Consider the following 24,709-nt stretch of genomic DNA (forward strand, 5'->3'; position numbering starts at 1 on the left):
AATAAAAATATGCACACATACCTCTATGTAAATATACATCATGGAAGAAACTGGTTAGAAAAGGACAGAAAAGGACACACAACTGTAGGTGAGTCCTGACTACACTATTTAGTTTAAAATGAGAAAAGAAATACTTATTGGAATATATGAAATGAATTAAAGCTTACTTTTAGCACAGGCAAATGTCAAATATCTAAACCTTTTCATAGAGTCAAATTTTAAATCTAAATGAAAACACTGGGTTCTCAAAACATTAAATCTGATGGCCATTTTCAGGAGTTTACTCATGTTTTATAAGGTCTATTCTAGAAGTTTTAGAAGAGTATAAAGTTCTCATATAAGATTGGACTATTGCTAGCAAAGATTCTAAAGACTTTAATATTTCTTCCTACTCAGAAAATACCCAATTATTTTATAGAAATATTGTGTAATTAAGATGCAATAAAAAGCCTAATTTTCATAAAGCAATTAATAAGATAAAGCTTATGTTAACATACCTTTTGTCATACTCAAAGCTCAAAGGCCATCACAGGTGACATACACAACTTAAATACTTTTATAACAAGATCAATTTCATACTAATAACAAGAAAAAATATAAAAGACATTCACAAAATAAAAATACACATAAATAATTTGATATTAAACACAAAACTAAAAAAAGGAGAAAACTACTACTAATTTCAAAAAGAATATTTGGAAATTTTAGCTCTTCTTGTGATTCTTATATTTCCTTCCTCACTTCGAAAAGCAAACTGTCATTACTAAAACCAGTAAAAAAAACATGTATCAGAAAGACTAATATTCTGAAAGTAATAACCCTAACTACAATTCGGCCTATTATTTAAAAATGTTTTCACTATCTACCAGCGTGGTGTTGAAATATTTTAAATCAACATTTTCTGTTGGAAAAATTTTCCATACTTAATTTGTGATATCACTCTGTATAGTATTTTAAGATTGCCAAGTTTTTATACTTAGTATCAGAAACTACATGTATAAATATATTTATACAAATATTCATACAAAAATTCACAATCAGAATGGGCTCTGCTTTTTAACTTTGTTAGGTGTCTTAAAAAGCTCATCAACTAAGATACGTACACTCAAAAAATTTAAATTCAGTTAATAAACTAAATATTGCACAATAAACTAAATTGGCTACCCTTCCAATTTCAAATATCCAATAAAATTGGTGATTTCCAAAAGCACTACTCAAATACAAAATGTGAATTTTAAAGAGTCAAATTTTACTAAAATCAGAGAAGAATGATTTGAGGCTCTTTAAATATATATGTACACACACACATATATATTTAATGTTATCAGCTCTCTGAAATTTAATAGGTGATAGCCTTTAAAGATCATAAATCATAGGGTTAGAAATTGGGCTATAATTAGAAATAATTAGAAATAGGATAGAACATGGCTGAGAAGTCTTTTGCTGAAGATTTCCTACTTTCAGCAGCTAACATGGAGGAAACAGACCATTGAAATGATGCAATAGAAACTTGAAGTCAGGCAATTAAAGAAATGGAGGAATTGAGAAAAACAATTTTTTAGAAAAGTATTATCATCCCCAACCTGCTGGAAAAAAACGTAACTACCATGCTCAGGTTTTTGACTCCACTGCTTAATCAATTATTTATCATTCCAAATTCTTAAAGTATACAAAGGTATATTCCAGAAATATATACCTGGCAGAAAAGCTAATATTCCGGAAATAATCTAAAAGAGTCAAACAATTTGGTATCAAATGAAGATTTCACAGATGAAAACAATTAAGTGGAAAAAAGAAGGGAGGGGGGCTCTAGTGTCACAGATGAAAGAACCCAAGTACACCACACTCTAAAGACACAGCATGTAATTAATAAAATGTAGGACATTTCATTCCTGCCTATGACTAGAATCCTTAAGTCACTTGAGACCAGAAGAGTATGACATGCTAAGAAAACAATGAGTATCCACAATTATAAAAATGCAGCTCCACATATATTTATTTGAAGGAAGCTCCCTGAATTGAACCTCATCTCCAAGCGCACAGGAACTATTTCTTTCCTGTCCAAAGTTACGTGTAATGAACTGGCTCCTTCCCTGCAGGAAGGAGTCTTTTGTTTCTCAGTGTGCAGGGGGCATCCCTTCTTCTGCATTCACACCCTTCTCTTAGCTCCAGGGCATGCCTGCAGATGGAAAAGTAATAGCTTTTGTAATTAACTGTACACCTCTCAGGGGCCTTTCTCAACTCCACGAGAGAATGCCTGAGAAGCAGTTAGGCTTAAGAGAATGTGCAGGAAATGAGAACAGAGCAGCCCAGCAGACACTGGGAAGAGCAATTTTTCTTCTCAGGATACACCTAGAGAGACCTCAGTGGTTTCTGGCCTGCAGGTCAAAGTACTGGGCTGACAACTCTATTTCCTAGCCAGATCTTTTGTAAAGGTTAGCTAGTTTCTGATCCTACCTTCTATGCACGAACAAAACTTTCAAACCATCCAGCAAACGCAAAACTTTCTCAGAGTTAAGGTGAAATGTTGAAGTGGTGGTGCCTTAGGCAAAGACCAAGTAACACTTATTGACAGCTCCTGAATTTTCTAAAGGAGAGAAATATTTCCTGAAATATTTCTTGACAATGCTGAGGTTACATAGCAGGAAGAGAGTAATGGAGGTTCTTACTCAGAGGTTTTGTTTTGTATTTCTACGTGAAATTATGTCTGTTTCCCTAAAAGATCCCGAGAATATAAAACGCACAGTAGTCTTCTATGGACGCTCTTCGCACCATTTGCATTTCGGTTTTTTCCTCATTTTTTCTGCTCTTCTTGGCAACTAAGCAACAAGCATTGTCATTCGTACACATTTATACCGTGGGGTTTTTTTTTTTCTTTTCTTTTCTTTTTTTTTTTTTTCTGCAGCTGGCTGGTATGGGGATCTGAACCCATGACCTCGGTGTTATCAGGCTGTGCTCTAACTGAGCTAACCGGCTAGCCCTATACTGTGGGGTTTTTAAACCACTATATTTCTGTATTAACATCTGACAAAGGCTTCATATTCCTAGTGATTCAAATCTCTGCTACCTTCCTTATTAATCATATACTGTGTTATATGCACACCTTAAAATTTAAAAGCCCTTTAGTTATTTTAATATAACTGATGTGCTTCCTTCTGGGATTCTAAACCTCTCTTCTCCAAGTGCGGCCTTGTTTTGCACAATCACCAGGAATGATTAACTAACATCCAGTGTGAGCTAAGAGCAAAGACAGGCAAGTGGCTGCCTACCACCGTATCAAGTGTGGGCCCAGCACACGCAAGCACATGCCAGCTATTTTTCTGCCACTCTGGCCTTATAAGAATAAATCCCCAGATTGGTACAGATCCTTTAGTTTCACTTCATAAAACATAATACTGAATACAGAGCACGTGTGTTCCCCATTTTCCCTTCAAAATATATGAATTATTTAAAAATTAAACCTTCCTACCCGTAACAGGGACTGGGATTCATCCTTGGACTTGCTTTCTCCAGATGCAGGATACTGCTGGGTGAGGACCCCGGGCTTCTCTCCGCCAGCTGGCGCCCCCTGCAGGAATCCCTTGGTCTCGACAGCCAAGCTGTAAATAGGTCGCGCCAGATGGGCAGCTTCCACACTGGGGCTATCCCTTAGAGTCTTTGTCTGCTCTTGGGTGCCAGACACAGGCGTCAGAAGCCCCAGGCTTGCTTGGGTATAGGACGGACTGCCCCGTAGGATGTCTGCCCCTCTCCAAGTCACGCTGCGAAGGTCATCACTGGAACTCTCAGTCCAAACTTTCTCTTTGAGCCCGTCCTTATCTTCTAGCTTCTCTCTCTTCACCACACTCTCAGAAACTGGCTCTCCCATTTTAGAGTCTGGATTTAGCAGACTGTAGACCTTGAGGTCAATTTTGGGCTCCTCCTTGATGGTGGATATGGCATGACCGTCCTCTTCGCCGTTGGCTGTAGTGATGTCCTGTTCCTGGCAGTGAACAGTATTGAAGTGCTCCAGTAGTGACTGAGTATCTGCAGCTGTAAAACTGCACTGACGGCATTTGTAGCAGCTGTGTGCTCTCCTGCAGAAGAAGAGAACAGTCACTGCAAATCCAGCATTCTGAAAGGTTTTGGCTTTTTAATAGTCTTTGAGCACCTGAATTTTATCTCATGCAATGTTGTGTGTAGAACAAAATACAGTATTCTCAACACCCAGAAACTGGAATGCAATTACCTAGCATTTTCAATTCTACATAAAGAATTTTAAGTTCCCTTTTATTATATTAGCTGTAACGGGCACAAACACACACACACACACACACACACACACACACACTCACAGGCTGTGTGCACACACTCCAGCTGATTAGCACTAAAACTAGGTTGGTTTGCTTTATTATCTAATGACCTGCTATGTTCATTTTACCTTGGTGGATAGTCATCAATTCTAGTTTATTTAAGTCAATATTCATATGTTTTTACACCTGATTTCATCAATGGACTTTTCACTTTCTATTTACTTAAACTAAATTGAAGGGTTTGTTTAGGGTTTTTTGTTGTTTTTTTTTTCACTGTAAATACACTTATATTTCTAATGCTGAAGTGCTTTGTACAGCTTTTCCATATATTAAAATAAACTAAGTAAAAGAAATAAAATCTAAATAATTAAATAATTATTAAATAATTAAAATAAAAGAAATATTTTTATATTAAAATAGAAGAAAATGTTCTTTCCTATCATCGGATTTAAATCCATTTAGTCAATGAAATGTGGTTCACTTATATACATAATCCAGAAAATGAAATGTATTTAAAACCCAAGATATTTCTAAACAAATTCTATCTACATGGCCATATAGACATTCAACAAATTGTCTGCTGGGTGTCAAACAGCAGGACAGTTGCTCTAAGGATATATTCATTAAAAAGGTGTTTGCATGTGTATATTCGTGTATGCATGTGTGTGTGTGTGTGTGTGTGTGTGTTCTGTTTTTAAATGGCATAAAACAAGGAGATCTTACTGTCAAATTCCATAGGATCTTCTGTTGTTAAAGAAAGAACAGGAACTGCTATATTAGGGCAAATGTTTGACTAACCAAGAAGAACAGGTACTACATTGTAAAAGGCATACCAGAAAAATACACAAATATTTGGAATAAGGCATACTTTCTTTAATCAGAAAAGCCTTGTATGGCTCTCTAAATAAATACCATGGGAAAGAAACACTTCCTACTTCCCTGATATAATGTGCTATGAGTTACCAACTTAAAGTAATAAGATTAGTTCTGTGAGTGATTACCTAAAGCTATATAATGTAATACAGGTACTCATATGTGTAGTTTTGGATAATCATCAAAATATTACTTTGCCAGGCCTGGGTAAACATAGGTGAATAAAAGATCCATAGTCCTTGCCCACCTGATGCTTATAGTCTAGTCAAGAATGGCAAACTTCACATAAGACTATAAATAAATAAGTACAAAGAGTGATATGCCTAAGACTGAAATGGATAGAATGGTAACGGGAGTGGGAGGGCTGCTTAGGGTTGTCAGGAAGGACTTTCTGAGAGAGATAAATAAAATCAAAGGATAAAAAGGAGCTATTTTTGTTGGAGGAGAACAAGGGGAAAGGGAACATGTTCTAGCAAGTCTGAGATACTAAAAGAGGCCATCGTGGCTTTAGAAGAATAAAGGAGAGAACGAATGTCAGTCAGCAAGCTGGAACTGTCATCTAGAGCTTTGTAGGCTGTGGTAAGGACGGAGGACATCTTCAAAAGTAAAAGAAAGCAACAGGGAGTAGCATGGTCAAATGCATGTTTTAATTACTTTGGGACTGTATTAGTTTCTATATTAATAACTTCCATTCCCTCACAAGACATGTCTGATGGTTGAAATCACAATAGAATGTTTGTTCCTATTTTAAGGAAGCAAATTTCAAAGGTATAAGACATGCAACAAAATGTCAGCAAGTATTTGTTGAGAGTACTTAATGTAGCACACAATTAAGAGCTTACATTTTGATGTATAAATACGGATATTTAACTTTACTTATTATAGAAGATTGTTTTCTATATTTTCTCTTATTTTTCTTCATTGTTTAAGCAGTAAATATAAATACAACAAATAACAAATAATTTGATGATAAATTGACCATAAAAATACAATATTTAAATAATTTTCTCAAGTGGAAATGGCCTAACCCTAAAGTCTAGGATATTTATGCCCAAAAGTAAGAATCTTGTCACCAATGTCAAGGCCAGAAAATCCAAAGACAGGATTAAGGTCACAAAGGACAATAGACAAGACTTAAACTTAGGACCTAGAACCTCTGGGAACCTCATCCAACGAACTTTCTCACCAAAACCAAATTCTAGTATAATCCAATGGGAGATAATCTCATAAATGCAAAATTGTACAAAAAAAAAATTGTATGTTTATGAAGCCAGGAGGTGAAGACAAAAATAGATTTATCAGAATGGTTAAAGTCAAAACATACCCAGGAAATACCCTACTGAAGATAGTCTTCATAATCTATTGAGCTATGAAAATTAAAAAGAAGCGAACCAACTTCCAAAGCACACCAGCAAGCTCCGATACACCACTCCCAGACAGTTCTAATGAACTCACTTCCCACCTTCGAAGCTAGTTTGTGGTTCCCTGACAAGGTGAAATCTCTGCTTCAAATCTCTAATGGGATCCCTACCTATAAATTAAGACTGTAAATTATCATTGACACTCCTACCAAAACTGGTAGCTCTAGTGCAAAAATTCCAAAGGATTATACTGAAAGAATTTCCAGGAACAAAGACTGTAAATTGTAGGGCAACAAGAATGAGAAAGTATCAACATACAAGAGAAGAAATACAAAATTCTACAGCACCACACAGTAAAATTATTTTAAAAACAGCAGACTCTCAGTTCTTACTGGAGAAGCAGTTTAGCACACTTAAGAGTGCAGACTCTTGGATCAGAATGCCTGAGTTTCCATCTTGGCTCTGTATTTGAATAATTTACTGAACCCACCTCAGTTTTCTCATCTGCAAAATGAAAATAATAGTGCCTCTTGATAGGCTTATTGTGAATAATAGTGTCTCTTGATAGGGTTATTGTGAATAATAGTGTCTCTTGATAGGGTTATTGTGACTACTAAGTAAATAACACTTGCAAGTAAATAAATAAGGGTTAACCAGTACAAATCCCAAAATTAAATAAAGCCCCTCTGTGGGATGTCAATCTGCATTTAAACTTAGAAATTTTTACTTTGGTATCATTCTTTTCCATGCCCCTGTGAACCTCAATCATGACAAACATTATTCTTAAAACCAAGCTTATTTCCTACAAGATTCTTTGCTTTAGGACTTTGTCAGGTACAACATATTCCGTCTTTTTTGCTTCACCTAGTGGTGTTCAATGGCCTAAAAGAGTGAGCAGTTCAGCAGTTTATGGCTTAACTGACAAGCTTTACTCTCTTTTCATCGATAGTAGTCAGACCCAGAGTCGTAAGACTTTGAATAACAAAGATAGGAAGGACATAACCTGTGTTTTATTAAAGTCTTGGGAGGGAGGGGATGTCTTGTGAGTGTATTCATTAAAGTGGCTTAGAGTACAATATATCTAGTAATATAGATAAAGTTAAGATTACAAAGCTTCGATATCTACTTATTCAGAAATCTAGAATGTTCTTGAGCCACCCCATCCCTTCACAAAATAAAGACGAATGCATCCAACCTTTACCCCTTATTTGACTTGTATTTCCTCCCAAATACACAAGGTTCTCAGCCTCTGTTCAGAAAATGAGTCCATCACAAAGCATCATACTCTGGGACAAGCTGTCTGGGTCTTCTAGGTTTTCTAGTTTTTCAAATACCTGTCCCAGGGGACAACTCCCTGACTCCTGACAGGTCTCAGCAAGAACTGCCTCATCTGCCCCACAGAGGAGATCTTGATCCGACACAGCTAGGCATGATACAGAGGCTGGACAACTGTGAGAATGCAGAGAGGAGCGGGGGTAACGGGTGTAAAGCCAAAAGGAGACAGAAATTGCAGAGGTTACGTTTTCAGGGAGAACCCCGTTCTACGTTGGAAAGGAATGCACATTTTTACAGGAAGGATATTAAAATAAGGTTGCAATAGCAAGCTCAATTCACACATCCTTTCTTTGGAGAGTTCAAAGCACTCACACCTATGTGATCTCACATTCCACGGAAATACAGGGCTCATTTTACAGAGAGTAAAATGAAGAAATAATGCCTTGCCCATTTAGTCTGTATCAAGTCAAGAATACAGGGCTTCTAACTCCCACATCAATGTTCTGTTTTCCTATTCTCTGCCACTTAAGTTTTTCACATTATACAAAAACAAATGAAATTACTGATAACATGGAATGAAAACATGGCGGACGGGCAAGGTCTTCTAACTGATAGAAAAGAGGCTGATTACAACAATGCCATGCAAATTGACGGGTTTCTCAGCAATACAGATTCCAAGGCCGCCTCAATCTTCCGATTCAGAAGGTCCTGGGCACGACCTGAGAAGCTGAATTTTTAATGAGGTCTCTAGGTGACAGCAATAACAGGGACCAGTGTCTATAAACCACATTATTAGGTATATCATGATTCTAAACAACTTCATGAAGAAACTCACAAGACATTCCCAATTACCCAAACATAGTCAAGGCCTCAAGATTCTGGTTCTGGCTACTATTACTGAAAAGAGAGTAAAGCTTGACAATTAAGGAGTAAACTGCTAATCTGCTCAGTCTTTCAGGCCATTGAACACCACCAGGTGAAGCAGAAAAGGCAATTTGCTGCAAAGTACTCGAGTTCTGAACAACTCCTTTCTCCTTACAAAATCAGTCCTAAATAAGTAATAGAAAACATATTAAGAAGACATTACTTTCAAAAGTTTGGAGCAATATAAGCTTTCCAATAATATCTAGAGCAGTGCTTTTCAAATTCTAACATGCACAGGAATCACCTGGGAATCTTCCTAAAATTCAGATTCTGATTCTGGAAGTCTGGAATATTCTGCATTTCTTACATGCTCCCAGATGTTGCTGACAAAGTTGGCCCCTAGACCGTACCTTGAGTAGGCATGGTTAGAAATAACTTCAAGACAGGTATGGGTTAGCTTGATATGACCTCTCAGTATATATACTCAGCACTTCTAGAACATTCTCAAATCACCTTTTAATGATGGACATTGTTTTCCCTCTTAAAGAACATACAATATCACCCACCAGTTAATGTTAAGAGGAAATATTAACAGGTTTATAAATTAAGACAATAAACACGAAATCGTCAAAAATAATCCCAAACCAAACCAATGTATTTTTTCTATTATAAAAAGATACAGTATTTTTGCTCTTGTTCATGTTTACTATTTGATGTATGCTGTTTGATAGTCAATGCAATGTTACCAGCTTGTTCAGGAATTAATTCCTAAAAGATTTGGGCATATTCTAAAGCATGTATCACTCTCTCAAAAATAACTAGAAAGACTTTAAACATATCTCTAAAGAATAACAACAGATTATTGCTCTGGTATAAGAAACATTACTCAATAAAAAAAGTTTAGTCACTGTGAAACTACTTTAGTTTGGACTCCCCTCTAACCTACTAAATGCATTTTGTTTTATCAGCATTAATATGAAAACTTCAGAGAGGTTCAGGTAGTTTTTCCACCAGGTCTCAAGACCTGCCTTAATCACCCCTCATTCATAAAGACTTCTCAAACGACTCAATCCAAGAATAAATCTAGTGTCCTCTGAATTGCTCTAAAACTTTGTCTTCCTCTCAGGATTTTTTACACACTGGCTTTACTAAACTGTTATGTATATCTTCCTTTACAGATATGCTGTAATTGCCTTAAGATCAAGGCCAAAGTTCACACATCTTTGTGTCCTCCCCGCTTCAGAACATCTAGATAGTCTGTAAATACCTGCTAAATGACCAAAGGATGAACTATAGCTCCGGAAGTGTTCAGGGCTCTCGATTTAATACATAGAGTCATAAAACGGCAGAGAAATATTAAAAGGCACACATATTTTGCAGATGGTATATTTTGAGTGTTCCTCTGAATAAACTCTTCATTATTTAAACACTCTTAGAACTTCTGGATACATTAAACCAAACTAATTTAAAGGATACTACAAATAATATGCTTTGCATTAATTTAAATTCTATACTCAACTGGATAGCAAACTCTTTTCTCATGCTACCTGAGGAAAAAATATGCCATTCTGTAGTTCTTCTCAGTCTAGGATTGCCAGATAAAACACAGGAAACCCAGTGAAATTAGAATTTCAGACAATAAACAAATAATGTTTATAGTAAGTATATGCCATGCACTATTTAAGACATACTTATATAAAATCTCAGTATGTCCCATACAATATTGGACAATGAGGAGATGAATCAAAGAAACTCTGATGAAAGAGCTAAATCATGCCTTGTTTCCAGGAAAAACAACACCAAGCTGCATAAAAAGACCAAATTGTTCTTAATTCTAGTGACTTAGAATTTCTGTGAGAAGACATGTTTTATTCCTTATCCTATTTTATAGAATTTTCATGTACTAAAAAACCCACTTATTTCAGATCCACCCATATTTCATTGCAAAGTGGCTTTTTATCCTAATAGTAGTATCTTATTCATGAATAGAAATTATTATAAATTGTTTCCATAATTTGTAAAGGACAGAGGAATGCTTCTAGGAAAAAAAATCACCTAAAAGAATGCTACTCATTTTATTGTATTCTAATAATATTCCTACAAGGGTACTTCAAAAGTTCGTGGAAAAAATGGAATTGAAAAATAATATGAATCTTTCCATGAACTTTTTGACATACGCTCGTAGTTTCATAATAAACAGTTCTGAGTGATGCTTTGGTTTTCTCAGTTAAATGTGAAATTCCAGAAATTTATGCCATCATGTGAAAAGTTCTTTACTGAATAACTATATACCACTTGGAATAGTTTTTCTTCTTCAATCACTAAATGTAGCATCAAAGTAAATGAAGAATCCATAAATACTAATTAGCTAATGAAAGGAATTTTTTGATCTTTATAGAATCAAACAACTACAGATAAATTATCACAGAACAAGGGTAAATAAAGGTGATTTAAATATTTAAATACAGTTCAGTAGATCTGACGTCTAATAAAGTCCATCATGTTTGTAACCCATAATTTGTTGGTATAAAAGTCTACCAAGTGGCACTTGACATAGTTGCTACTGTTGAATGATGAGATGAAAACAGGAGGAGAGCATTTGAGGGAAATAGACAAAAATGGAATTACAGGTGGATAATCAGATCAATCCTTTAGAAGTTGGAAATATAATATTCAGCCTTAGTTAAGTGGGGAGAAGGAAACTACAGAAAATAATCTAAGAAAAAATTTTAATTCTGAATGAGTAAAAGTCCATTTAGTCCACTCATCTTGCATTAATAAACTGAAATAATCTGATTAGTATTTACTCATTTGGAGTAACTGGCTTCTGGGGGAAGAGGGGAGGGAAGCTTTCATCTTTAAGTGGTAGAAGAAAATACAACTCATGTCATATCTGAAAAATTCCAGCTTATCCAAAAGGAAAACATTCCCTACCAAATGTTCAAAACAGAAAGATAAGCGTTTCCATAAAATAGATAGTAAACAAGGAATGCAAAGTAATTTATACAAACTAATATGAAATAAAAATCACGGCTAAAGTTCGCCTAGTTCCAAGACTTGATAACTGTTCTTGCACAAAGTTTCAGGAACTATTAAATCTGAAATTTCTAATAAATAATGTATACAAATAAGGTAATGCCATTTTTGGGTTATTTTCTTAATGGACTATAGTATGCTGCGTAACTTTTTGCCTCACAATGGGAGTTTTCAAATTGAACTATTAGGTCTATTTTTCAAGGTATTACAGTCAACTGATTTATTAGGTATTGTTTAAAAAACACAATCTATGACATACACAAATCTAAATATACCCATCATGGCCCTTACCCTTTTTAAAAGTCTTTACTAATGCACCTTGTACTTGGCATTTTCAGATGTGTTGATATTTAAATGTTTACCATAAAAATCTAATCTAATTCTTCAGTATTAACAGAGCACACACCCCATGTTCTTTCACAGAGCTCTTTTAAGGTAGAGACTGAGCAGTAGCTACACTAACTCGAATACCTGCTGTACCCAATGTTAATTTTTTCAGCCTGAGTTTATACATATTTTATGTCTAAAAGGTACAATGTTTTAAAATGTTATAATGCATTCATAAATCTCCTACTGAGCAGATGCTTATCGTCATATCCGCTACCCAAAAAAGTGTGTTTTTCCAGATTCCAGTCAAGAATGAACATCTTAATATTTGTAGGTAGACAATTTTATTACTGATTTTTAAGTAGTTTAATAAGGGAGATTGAGCATTTATTCATGTATTTACTAAACATGTACACTGATGAAACTGATGCCTCATTTTTTATTTAAAAAATTTTCCATGTAATATTAATGACACAGATATATATATGTGTATACCCATACAAACACACAAACACACACACACACACACACACACACACACACACACACACATATTTATATCTAGGTTCACAAATTAAAAACTAGAACCTAATGAGAGAATCATAGAATATCATTTTATATAGATAGCTAAAGATCTTTATATAGAGATAGATCTATAAATGGATAGAAATAGATAGAGATTATATATTAAAAATAATATTTATGGTACAGTTGAATATATTTATTTGAATATGTAAGCACACATGTATATGATTCTATATATGTATATAGTTTTGTTTTACTCCTTTTGGGACTTACATAAAATGCCATCCAGCTGCAAACAATCTTCTTCATGTTTTTATTCAGCCAAAATTATGCTTTTAAGATTTATCCATGTTGTAGTCAACTGTCATTTATTCAAATTCATTACTGTATAATATTCTGCTGCATGAAAATTCTATAAATTATTTAATTTCTCTCTTACAATAGACAGTTTGGTTTTTTGTGGTTTTGTTTTTGATTAATTTTTCTTTTCACTGTTTTGTTCTTTCAAAAAAATACAATTATGAACATTTTTACACAAGTTTCCCAGTACACCTACGCAAAAGGTTTTCTTCTGAGGAGTAAAATTATGTAGTCATTGAGAATAAACATCTGATACTGCCAGAATTTGCCTAATTCACTTTCCAAACTCATGCACTGACTGTTTCTGCCGCTTATAATCCCTTTTTTTAAATCCCAAAGTCTATGTTTTCTGAAACTAATAAAATGATCTCATTTTTGGTTTGGTTACTATTTGCTTTGTATAACTTCATCTATCCTTATCTTTTTATTATTCAGATTTAACTAAATTGCACTGAGTCAAAGGATATGTTTTATGTCATGCTCTTTCTGAAATCTGATTTCTTTTTGGCTTAATATGAGTCAATTTTCATAACTAGTCTATATCTGGTTGATAAGCATGTACTTGTAATTGCTGGATGAGGGATTTACATATTTTTATTAAATTAAGTTTGTTAATTCATTGTTCATATCTTTTAAGTTTTGAATTTTTTTTTTTTTTCTGCTTAACCTTTAATGAGTAAGAGATGCTTCTTAAAAATGTCCACTGTGTTTGTGGTCTGTCATATTTTCCCTATAGTTTCTCTATCAATTTTTGCCTTATCTATTTATATTTATTTATATTTTATGTATTTAGAACTGTTGTATCTCCCTAACGAATTAAAGCTCTTATCATTATGTAATGATTCTTTCTCTCCTTCATATGTTCTTTGTCTTAAAGTCTAAGTTGCATGAGATTAATCAAGGTACCTCATTTTTTTTTTCATTTATATTCACTGGTATAACTCATTTTTATTCTTGTGTTTTGAAGTTTCCAGAGACTTATGTTTGGAGTGTGTATCCTGTAAACAGCATTGAGATGAATTTTATTTTTAAATATATTCTGACAATATCTTTTAGGTGGAAAGTTTAATCCCCATATGTTTATTAAGATTTTTGATACCTGAAGTTTTTTTAAACCATGTTACTTTCGAAATTCTATTTGTCCATCTTTTCCCATTTATCCTCTGTTGCCATTTTTCAAAAACTGTATTGAACTTTATGGGTGTTCTTTATTTTGTTATTCTGTTTTTTTCCTCCATGGCTCTGGCAGTTACATACTCATTTCTTATTCTTTCGCTGGTTATCTTTAAATTTTTCCAAGTATGCGCAGCAAGCCCTAACTCACTAACTCCAAACAATTGAAACACCTTGGAACACCTTAATTCTGGTCATTTCCCCTTCAAAAATGGAGTAGCATTGCCCAATACCTTAGTGTGTCCCTTTTTAAACTGCATAAATGAAGCAGGCTATGTTTTCTTAGACCAAGATGCTTCTGTGATCTTTACTTATCTCAAAATGTCTCTGCTTTTACTTTTAAACTTAGAAAGTAGTTTTGACAGGCAGACAATACCAGGTTCGATTTTTTTCTTTCAAAACTTTTAATAGCATTCTTCCTTCTTCTGGTTTCCATTGTTCCTAATAAAAAGTCTGTCAACTGAATTATCTTTTCTGAAAAGTTGATTTATTGTTTTTCTCTAACTGCTCTTAAGGATCTCTCTGCTTTGGCATTTTAAATTTGCTACAAGGTGTCTATGATTAGATTTATTTGCATTTATCCTGCTTAGTGTATACTATGCTTCCTTGTATTTGGGTATTTATGTCTTACATCAATTCTAGAAAATCTTTTTTCAATTTTCTCCTCAAATACTGATTGTCTGTTCTCCATTCTCTATATTCTTTTCTTCTGGGACTCTGGTTAGATATGTGTTAGAACAGCTCATTGTATTTCCATATCTTACTATCTGCCATTGGTATTTCCATCTCCTATCCTCTTTCACACATTCTGTCTAATGTCTCATTCTGATTAACTCATTTGCTTGCTATCATTTTCTAATTTGTCATTTAACCTATCCATATGTTTTAAGTTTCAACAGTTATATTTTTTAATTTAAAAAATGCAATGCTATTTGTTTCTTTTTTGGATCTTCCTGGTAATTTATAGTCTCATGATGCTTGATCAATTTTGTAATTGTAATTTTAATTTGCTTAACCATCTAATAATCATTATTTTATAACTGAATACTCCTGTATCTGAAGTTTCTGGGTATATAAATCTATCATTTGTGTTTCCTGATTTCACATATGGTGTCTTATTTCCATTTGTACACACGATGAATTTTTATAATAGTGAGCTCACATAAGGTTTATCTTCATCCATGGATATCTTGGAGGTGAAGATTGGAGAACATTTTCTGTAGACAAATTTGTTTACTTCTGAGAAGCCAGAAGGAGGCACCAATTTGGAAAAACTTTACCCACCTTCAAGGTCCCAGCTTAAAGTGAAAATCACATATTCGGCAGCCTCTCTCCATGAGTGACTCCAGGCTTAGTTTCCTGATCAAATTCAGCATCAATATTGGCATTTTCCCTCAATGAAACCTCATAATCTATGCTTACTGTTTGCTTCACCCTATTCTGGGTTTATTTCACTCTTGGTGAAGAGGAGAACAAAAGCTTCAGAAATTTCCCTTAATTTGTCTGGCAACACATTACAAAGTAGGTTCTATCCAGTACAGTTGTTTTGTAAGGAGATAGTCCTCCTCCTTATGCCAGAAGCATAAGTTATAACACCAAAACTTTGATAAGGAGAATGCAGTCAATAGAGAATGGGTACACAGCTGAAATTTAAATAATAGATAACAAAAGAAATCAGAAAAACAAATTCATGAGTGGAACATAATAATTCAGTCATGATGTGGGTTAGGAGTATTATAGGTAAATATTAAACCTCCAGAGAATCCCAGTTGCTGAACAGATAATGTTTGCTGTTCAACCCAGATTAAACCTAGTTCTTAAAAGGAAAATGCACGTGCAATGGCATCTATATTGAGACTTTTTCCACTCAGAGCTCTAGACCAACTAACTCTCTTGCTTCTCAGTTATAGTTATTTTATAGCTAAAGGATTTCACATATTGCACAGTTAGCAGCTTATGCTTATTTTTACTACACTATAAGTCTTACATATAATTCTCTGAAAAGCCTAAATAGTCTACAACCATAACACAGGATTATGGTGGAAGTTTCCCAACATGAAACAGGAATAAACATAACTTTAACTAGAAAGATACTACTGTGATAAGGTAAATGCGTCCTCTTATTCTATCCTCAAAATGTGAGATTTGGGGAAGACGCTTTGACAGCAGATCTAGATTTAAACATCCATGTGACTATTTTCTTTCACATTCCTGGGGCCTTCATTGTTGTTCAACTTTTAGTAGAGATGCTTTATATTTCCTACCAAGCTGTAACTCCTGAAATTGTTTAAGGCTCCAAATTTCAAATATTTCTACAAGAACTCATAAACAGATGAGAGATAAACTACTCAGAACCTTAAAGAATCTTGGATCAGCCAAACCACACCAGGATTTAAAAATAAGTAAGTGCAAGAATATTTTAGTGCCTAGAGACAAGTGCTGTTTAAGTTTTCAGCTAATAAAATGCTGAGAGGTTGACTTTAATTCCAAATAAACAGACAACTGTCACTTGGTGTGGACCTCTAGATCCGTAGAAGGGTTCCAAGGCCATATAATAGTAAAAGATGAAAATGTAACTCACCTTGGAGGACTCAACTTATTCATAACTACTGTGCAGTTAAAAACACACAGGGATTCATTTATATAAAGATATTCACTGAAAACCTATAATGCATCCTAGCATTATATTAAATTGTTCAGATACAGTGGTGAACCAGAAAAGAACAGTCTCTTCTCTCTGGAGCTTACTTTCATTACTGAATATTAACTAAATCCTGACATTATTCAGTAATATTTTTATTCATACTTTTATTTCTTGGCAGATTATTTTGTTTACCTGAAGCATGCAGAAACACCGTTATCCCATATAGGTTTCCAGCAATAGCCTCAGCTTCCTCAAGAAAAGCCACTTGTACAAATGACCTAGTAGGTAAATGGATCAGAAGTGTGTGTGTGTGTGTGTGTGTGTGTGTGTGTGTGTGTGAATAAGAATGTGTATTTTGGCTGATTTCCTCATGATAAAAGTAAATCATGAGGATTTCTTGAAAATAGCTGCCCCTTCAAAAAAAGAATGGATTATCTAATTTTTACATCACTTAACAAATGACATACACAATATGCAAATACTCACACGTACTCACATATCCATACTAGTCAAGTTTAGAAAGAAGCTGATGTCTGCTAGCCCCAGAAATCAATTAACATGCAGCTAACATCAGAGGAGCCAAAAAACCCTCATTGTAAGTGTGAACACATATTTGATTGCAGGACTGTGTCTTTCCTAGGGCTGACCTTATAAATTAAACAGTGTAAATCTCAAGTAAGTGTTTTCTGAACATTTTGATTCACTGTGAACATTAAAATGCCCTTCAAATTAACATCTAACATTATAAGCCTATTGTTGGACATGAACTGCTTCATTACTGCTGACTAAAAAAACATACACATACTGACACTAACACTGAACTTTGAAAAGGAATGGAAGGAACTCTTTAAAATCTTGGGATGAAAAAACTGAAATAACTAGATTTGTAAGCTAGGAAATTGAATCTACATATGGAAAAGCACTTAACAATAGTAAATAAAGCTTTTCCCTTTGATGCCTAGAGGCATAACAACAATGCACTCAGTAAGCCCTAAGTAGTATCTGAACACTCTGTACCACTAGGGCTTTAACGAACTAATTCCTAATTATAACCAAGTCTCAGTCTAAATGCTCCTTCCTCTGGAAGGCAGGTCCTAATCTACCACATTAGAATGTATTGTCACTATATTCAAACACAATGCTTGGTACTTGATCTGTTATGTCATCCATCACTCTCATAATGATCTGTTAAGTGCCTTGTCTTCCCCACTAAACTATAAGCTCCATGAGGGCACTGATTATGTTTGTCTTGTTTTCTCCTGTATATTCAATGCCTGGCACAATGTGTATTTTTGGAATTAATTCATTTAGGAATGAATATGTAAATAAAACAAAGATACGCATTCCAAATTCATCTCTAGAAAGTGTTAAAGATTAGCTGGCAAAAAAGAATGTTTATAAAGAGAATAGAGTGGAAGTAGAAGGAAAATACTAACATACCCTGCCCCTAGTTATGAGTCTGAACTTAACCTTTACCTGCTTGGAGGAGCAGGTGTACATCCAAAGTCACACATATTATATAGAATTCTCACCTTCAAGATTACTGTTTGTATGACAAAAAAACGATGTTGCCCAATTTTTCAAAGCTAGAAGAATGTCCAATCTCATTTTAAAAGAAAATAAGCAACATGCTCTCAAGTTGATTGTTTCCCAGTTGGAAAAGAGAACAGAATATATTATAATAGCACCTTTAATTTGGGAACTGCTGTCAAAAATTATCGGATATAAGGTCACAATTAGCAAGGACAAATAAATTGATTATGGTAAAGTAGTAAACTCATAAGCATTATCAGCATCACAGCAAATTTAAAATTATATGCAGTAAATGATATAAGACAGGTATGAAACATGAGTACGTGTTCTGAAACAAGTGACCAAATTAAAATCTGTGGTTATCACATCTGTAAATATGAGTATACTATCTGCAATGCTATGAATGATCTTTTATGTGATCTTGCCCTGTAACTTCCTAAAGTCATGAGAATCACTCCCGACAATTCCTGGATCAGCCCTCTGGATTCTTTCTCTCTTCTTCTTGGGATCCCCCACCCTCTATGGCTTACCTGTAGTGTCGGGAAATCTCTTCTTCCACCTGGGTAATAAAATCACATTTGGTACATGAGTGTTCTTTGCTCTCCTTGACAGCCTGCTGTCCATCCGATCCTTGCAGATGGTTTGCTTCCTGCTTGACATCGGACACTTGGGACTCATGCACAGTCTCATAGTGAAAAAGGAGCACATCTACATCAGGGGTGGTGAAGGAACACTGGTGGCACTGATGTTTGACTCTCGAGCTTCCGGCCGCCCCAGGAGACAAATGCAAAAGCAAGAGTGCACAGTGGGAACAATTACTTTTTCTACAAGCAAACGGATAAGTAATTTCTCCAAGGTGCTTTTCTGGGCTGCAAAGGCCTCTGGGACAGAATGGACAGTGTTTAATGGTACACTTATGAATGTGATGCAGCTGCTGATAGTGACGAAGAAGTGGCCCCACTACAATTACATCGGGGCCATGGCTTTTGGAATATCTAAAGTCACAGAACTGACAGTTATAGCTTGTTACCATATTATCCTCTGCTCCCTTGCTGGAGAAGTCCTTCTTTTTAGCCCCACTCAAGCCCTTCTCTGCCTTGGTCACTGGCTCTCCGTCTGCGCTTTTGGCTAGCTCATTCTGATTAATGACAGAGCCCCTGGAAAGCTTATCATTCAATTCCGGATTAAGGCCGCCTGACTGCACTGCTCCATGCTGCTTGCCATAATGCTCTAGCAGTTTAAGTGAGCTCGATGACTCACAGCTGAAACTACAAAATTTACACCAGTAGTAACTGGTGGCCTCTGTACCATTTTGTCTCGAAGAATCGAGGGGCTTGATGGGTACTGAGTAGCCAACAGGAGTGTCATCTCCCGCCTTGACTGTTATCTTGTCCTGCCACTTCCCCAAGTCCCCAGAGTCACTGGGTCGAAGTGCAGGGATGGATTTGTTAGAGTTTTTCTCTGAAGGTTTTGCACCCTCAGAGGAGGGGAGAGAAGCTTTAATTTTGTTCGGGTGAGTCTGAAGAAAATGTTGTTCTAGTTCAGTTGATGAGTTGCCCATATAAGTGAAATTGCAGAATTTACAGCGGAAATACTTGGTGTTTCCTTGGCAATCTGGTGTTTTCCGTCCAATGCCAATGAATGTTCCACCTGAAGTGACCTGGAGTGTAGAAGAGACAAATGTTACTTTAACGTGTCATTAATTCAATACTTGGCAGTATTCCACATCAAAAAATACAATAGTACTCCTGCTTATTATGAAATCACTTGAATAATCAGAGCCAAATAAATTCACTCCTCATTTCTCAACAGCTACTCTTTGAGAGGCTCATTATGCTAAACACTTTAGACCAAAGTAAAAGATGAAAGTAAGTAATAAAAGCACTATAAGTAATTCATAAAAATTAATAGTGTAGATTTTTTAAAAAAACTAAGAAAACAATTTTCAATTGAGTAGGTTTTGCTACTGTCTCCTTCAAATCATATCCTTGCAGAAGCAAGCATCCAGATCACATGGGATTTCTTTTCACAAAGCTAAGGGTTACTGTCAAAACCAGAGGCAGTTGCTCAGAGATTACTCAATGCAGACGTTCTCCAAGGAAATCTACTGTTCAGTTCCTACAGCAATGACGCTGCAGGCAAGAGGAGGTCTATCTTCTGGGTACAACAATGGTGCTAAAATGAACATAAAAAATCACTTATAACTGAAGCCCAGGCATGCACAATGAAACTAAAAATAAAATGAATGAAGTGGGCAGGAAATCTTAGTGAAGGAGGACCAATGTAAAGAGTTTCAAATGCTTCCTAGTCTAGGACAAAAGAAAACCTTCAAGGGCTTTATTTGATTAAGGTTCTGTATCACAGCAAACGTTCCTCCTATGAGAGGGTCACGAGGATATTCATATGCCAAAATAAAATAATTCCACCATAAAAATCACTACAGCTCTGCTTTCGTTCCCAAATTATGAGGTTACATAGCATCTGGGCTATGAAGGCCTTTAAAGGGTACTTTATATAAAACCCTTTCTCCCTTCTCAATGTGCACCTCTACAGGACAACTGAATAAGGACATACACAATGGAATACTACTCTGCCATTAAAAGGAATGAAATTCTGCCATTCACAGCAACTTGGATGAACTTAGAGAGACTTATGTTAAGTGAAATCAGCCTGGCACAGAAAGAGAAATACCGCATATCCTCACTTATAAGTGGGAGCTGAAAAAAAAAAGAAAAGAAAGAAACAAGTAAACAACAAGAAAAAAGATATGACAATCACAATAATTTGGTGAACTTTCAAAAGGAGAGAATGGAACTGAGGTAACCAGAAGTGGAAAAGGGGAACAGGGAGGGAGAGGGAGGTTGGGCAAGAAATTGGTAAAGGACCACATAAAATGATTACATTGTGTAATGATAAATATAGTAATTATCCTGATTCGAGGATCACATATTGTACACAGGTATTGATATTTAACACTGTATCCCACAGATATGTACAATCGATTAGGTTTCAATTAAAAATAAATGTTTTGAAAATATATTTTAGTAAATAAAAGAAATTTTTTAAAAAATTAGGCTCCACCACTAAGTAGCCAAAATTCATAGTTTAAAAAAGAGTTTTTGGCTGAAATGCTCCAAACAGGGAGAAATTTTCCCTTCCAACTAACAGTGAATTTTTGAATTTTTCCAGCCACCAGATGTAATATATTAAGCAAGTGGCATAATCATGCTCTGCCTTCTTCAACAGCTGCTCAAAAATGACATGTGTGATCGCTGCTCATATCCAAATCACTCCATGAGAAAAGTCCCAGGCATCTCAAAATCATTTAAAGGCTCTATTTAAAATGTAAATAATATTCCTTGTGTTTGCACCTCTATTGTACCAAACAAGAAATGAAGTCTTCATTCTGCTGTTTAAAGAGAGGTATAACCTTGATTAAGTTACTTAACCTCTCTGGCCAACAGCTTCATCAATTGAGGCAACCTCTAAATTTATGTCCAGTATTACAATTCTAGGAAATATGCATTAAAACACAGACTACTCAACATTTACTGAACAGTAAGATAATTTATGAAGGTCTCCCACAGCCTTTAATAAAAGGATAATGTTTCACTTTAGACATTATCTAAATCCACCATACCAAGCACACAGATTTTAATCTGTCAATAACAGAACATCACCAAACCAGAAAGCTAAGAGCAGGGCACCCTTCCAGGAAGCCACCTGACAATCATTCTATGTTGCGAGAGAGATGTCAAAGCCAGACACCTGAAAATACAGTCTAGAACATTCTACCCTAGCATTTAAGTGACTAAAGCAATTAAAATTTGCACTAAAAAGTAATACATAATATTGCAAAATATCTACATATATTTCTCAATTCACCAGATATGAGGAGAAACCTTATCTTCAAAAAGGAAAAGATTTAAATGGGATGCCATCAATCAGGCACTTTATCTGGAACTTAAATTTGAATCAAAAGAGGCAAATTCAGAAGTATCCCATTCTTCTTTAATGCAGGCAAAGAAAGAGTACATAATCTAGAGATGAAAATTTTCTTCTTTCAGCTAACACATCGCTTCAGAGTTGCTGAACTTCCCTAATATAAAATGCTTTGAACTTCTGCTTGTAGAACCGAGATTCCCGATAACTACCACACACATCATCACTATTTCTGATTTTGCAATCTTCAAGTCTCATGTGCCATGACCACAAGGAAAGGGCTGAACAAAGAGCACACGTATTCTTAAGAAATCTCTAAACGTATGATTTTGAAGCAAATTAAAATTTTTACTAAGTAAATTATTACTAAGCATCATAATATCCCTTCCAGATGGTTGTTATTTGACAACAACCCTAAGAGTCAGAAAATCCAGGCTAAGAATGACTATGATCAGGTGAAAAGACCACTAAAAAAAAGGCAATTTAGTGAAAAATTAGCAGTAAAGCGTTTTGGTTAAGCATTAAATAAGCTATGGAAAGTGTGTTAGGTTTTTTTAAGCTGGTGGTGTCTGCATCTAAAAGCTGGGGTTTTTTGTTTGTCTGGTTTTGTTTTTTACCCAGGGAAGATCTGTCAATGCCATTATGTAGAATGCTTTAATGGCTATATATTTTAGTTATGAGGAAGTTTTAGTTTGATACTACTCACCGCTTTTTCAAAAACCACCAGGCAAGCAAACAAAAACTCATGGGTCTCATTTAATGGCAACAACAACTATACTGACACTTATACAGGTTACCTATTTGCCTTCCTGTTTAATATCAATAAATCAAATTAATATTATATATTATTAGAAGCTAATATAATATTAGAATCACATATTATAAAAGCCACTTTTGGAAAACATAATTACTTAATGTTCTATTTCTTTTCTCTTTCAAAAAGAAAACCTAAAAGCTACACTTAGCAATTTTTATACTTTCTACAGTAATGCACACTTAAGTCAGACTGAAATACAACTGGTGTACATCATTTAAACACCATCCTGAAATCAAACATAATTTATTATTTTAGAAGAAAGTATCCATGCCTACTGACTATATATTTTATTTTCATGATCCACGCATTATTTTAAAACTATTCTTTTCTAGGTTAAAAACAAATACATAGCAAGAACAGTTATGCAAAATAAGTGTTCACAGCAACAGTTTATTGAAACTTATTGCCAGGAAAGAGTGCCTATACATTCATAGAATTATTGCAAACTTCTCAAATAGTTGAATTGAATAAGGATTAAAAAAAATTTTGTTCCCTAGCTAGCACTATACAAGCAGAATAAGAAGTATAGCTTTCAATCTTTCTTCTTTGCTAAACAGAACATTAATTATAACCCATTCACCCAGCAGTTCTTTTGGTATAGATACCCATGTTTTAAAAATTATATTAAACTGTAAGTTCTGCTTAGATCAAAATTTACATGTATTCATTCATCCAATTAATAGTTACTGAGTGTTGAGTTTGTGTCAGATTCTCTGACAGATACTAGGAACAGCAGTGAACAAGCTAGACCACACCTCTGCCTTCCAGATACTTGCAATTTAAGATCAAAAATTACAGATAAAACCTTTTATTCATCTGTATTTACCTTTGCTTGCATTTGTTTGCTCTCAGAGGACGTTCTCTAACTTAAATTCTGTGAAAAGAAACATTTTTTAACTTCCTGGCACCTCAGTTTCCTCACCTTTATGGATATAAGTAATATTGCACATCTTGCCATTTATAGGAGTATTTGGAGAATCAAATGAAAACTCTAGAGCTGTGCTGTCCAACAGAACTTCCCGAGCTGACAGAATGAGCTATAGTCTTCCCTATCCAACATGGTAGCCACTAGCCACATGTGGGTATTGAGCACTTGAAGCAGGGCTAGTGCAATGAAGAACTGATTTTTTAATTAAAGTATTTTCTTAATTTTTTATTAATTTAATTTTAATTAAAAAATGTAAATAGCCACATGTGGCTAGGGAATACCACATTAGTGCACTCTAGAGTAACATCCAAACGGATGAGATTATGATTTAATGAAACAAATGATCCAAGTAAATTTCTCCTGCCAATGGGATGAACAGACTAAATAGATGGAAAGTGGCAAAGTCATTTAGTGACAAACTCACACACTTGTCACTAACAGTCTTCTTAGCTGTAAATGAAAAGATTCAGTTCTATGAGAGGTCTTCAAAAAGGTCATGGAAAAATTCCTATTATCTTTTAATTCTATTTATCCACAAACTTTTTGAAGTATTCTCATACTGTCACTAAACTAATGCTTCTGTTTATATTCTTTCTTAGAGCACAGGAATAGTATCTTATTAATATTTGGAAGTAAGCAGGAGTTCAATGCAGTTTTGTTAAATGGATAAATGAACTCCTTAAGGGAGAGGTGAGCACAGACAGAAATTCCTGAGGCCCCTCAGTTACCTGGGATAAGGAAGCTACAGCATGTCATAGCACC

General features: G+C 34.9%; 1 protein-coding gene across 1 annotated transcript in view; it reads right to left on the reverse strand.

Annotated features, from left to right (window-relative positions):
* TRPS1 (transcriptional repressor GATA binding 1) overlaps positions 1-24,709 on the reverse strand; it is a 198,157-nt gene that overhangs the window by 163,688 nt on the left and 9,760 nt on the right. Inside the window, exons 2-3 of the mRNA XM_063079748.1 lie at positions 18,791-19,920; positions 3,470-4,073 (exon numbers count right to left, since the gene is read on the reverse strand). Of these exons, the coding sequence (XP_062935818.1) occupies positions 3,470-4,073; positions 18,791-19,920 (1,734 nt within the window). The remainder of the gene's footprint in view (positions 1-3,469; positions 4,074-18,790; positions 19,921-24,709) is intronic.

Source organism: Cynocephalus volans, chromosome 15 (genome assembly GCF_027409185.1).
Source record: "Cynocephalus volans isolate mCynVol1 chromosome 15, mCynVol1.pri, whole genome shotgun sequence".
NCBI classification, from domain to species: Eukaryota; Metazoa; Chordata; class Mammalia; order Dermoptera; family Cynocephalidae; genus Cynocephalus; species Cynocephalus volans.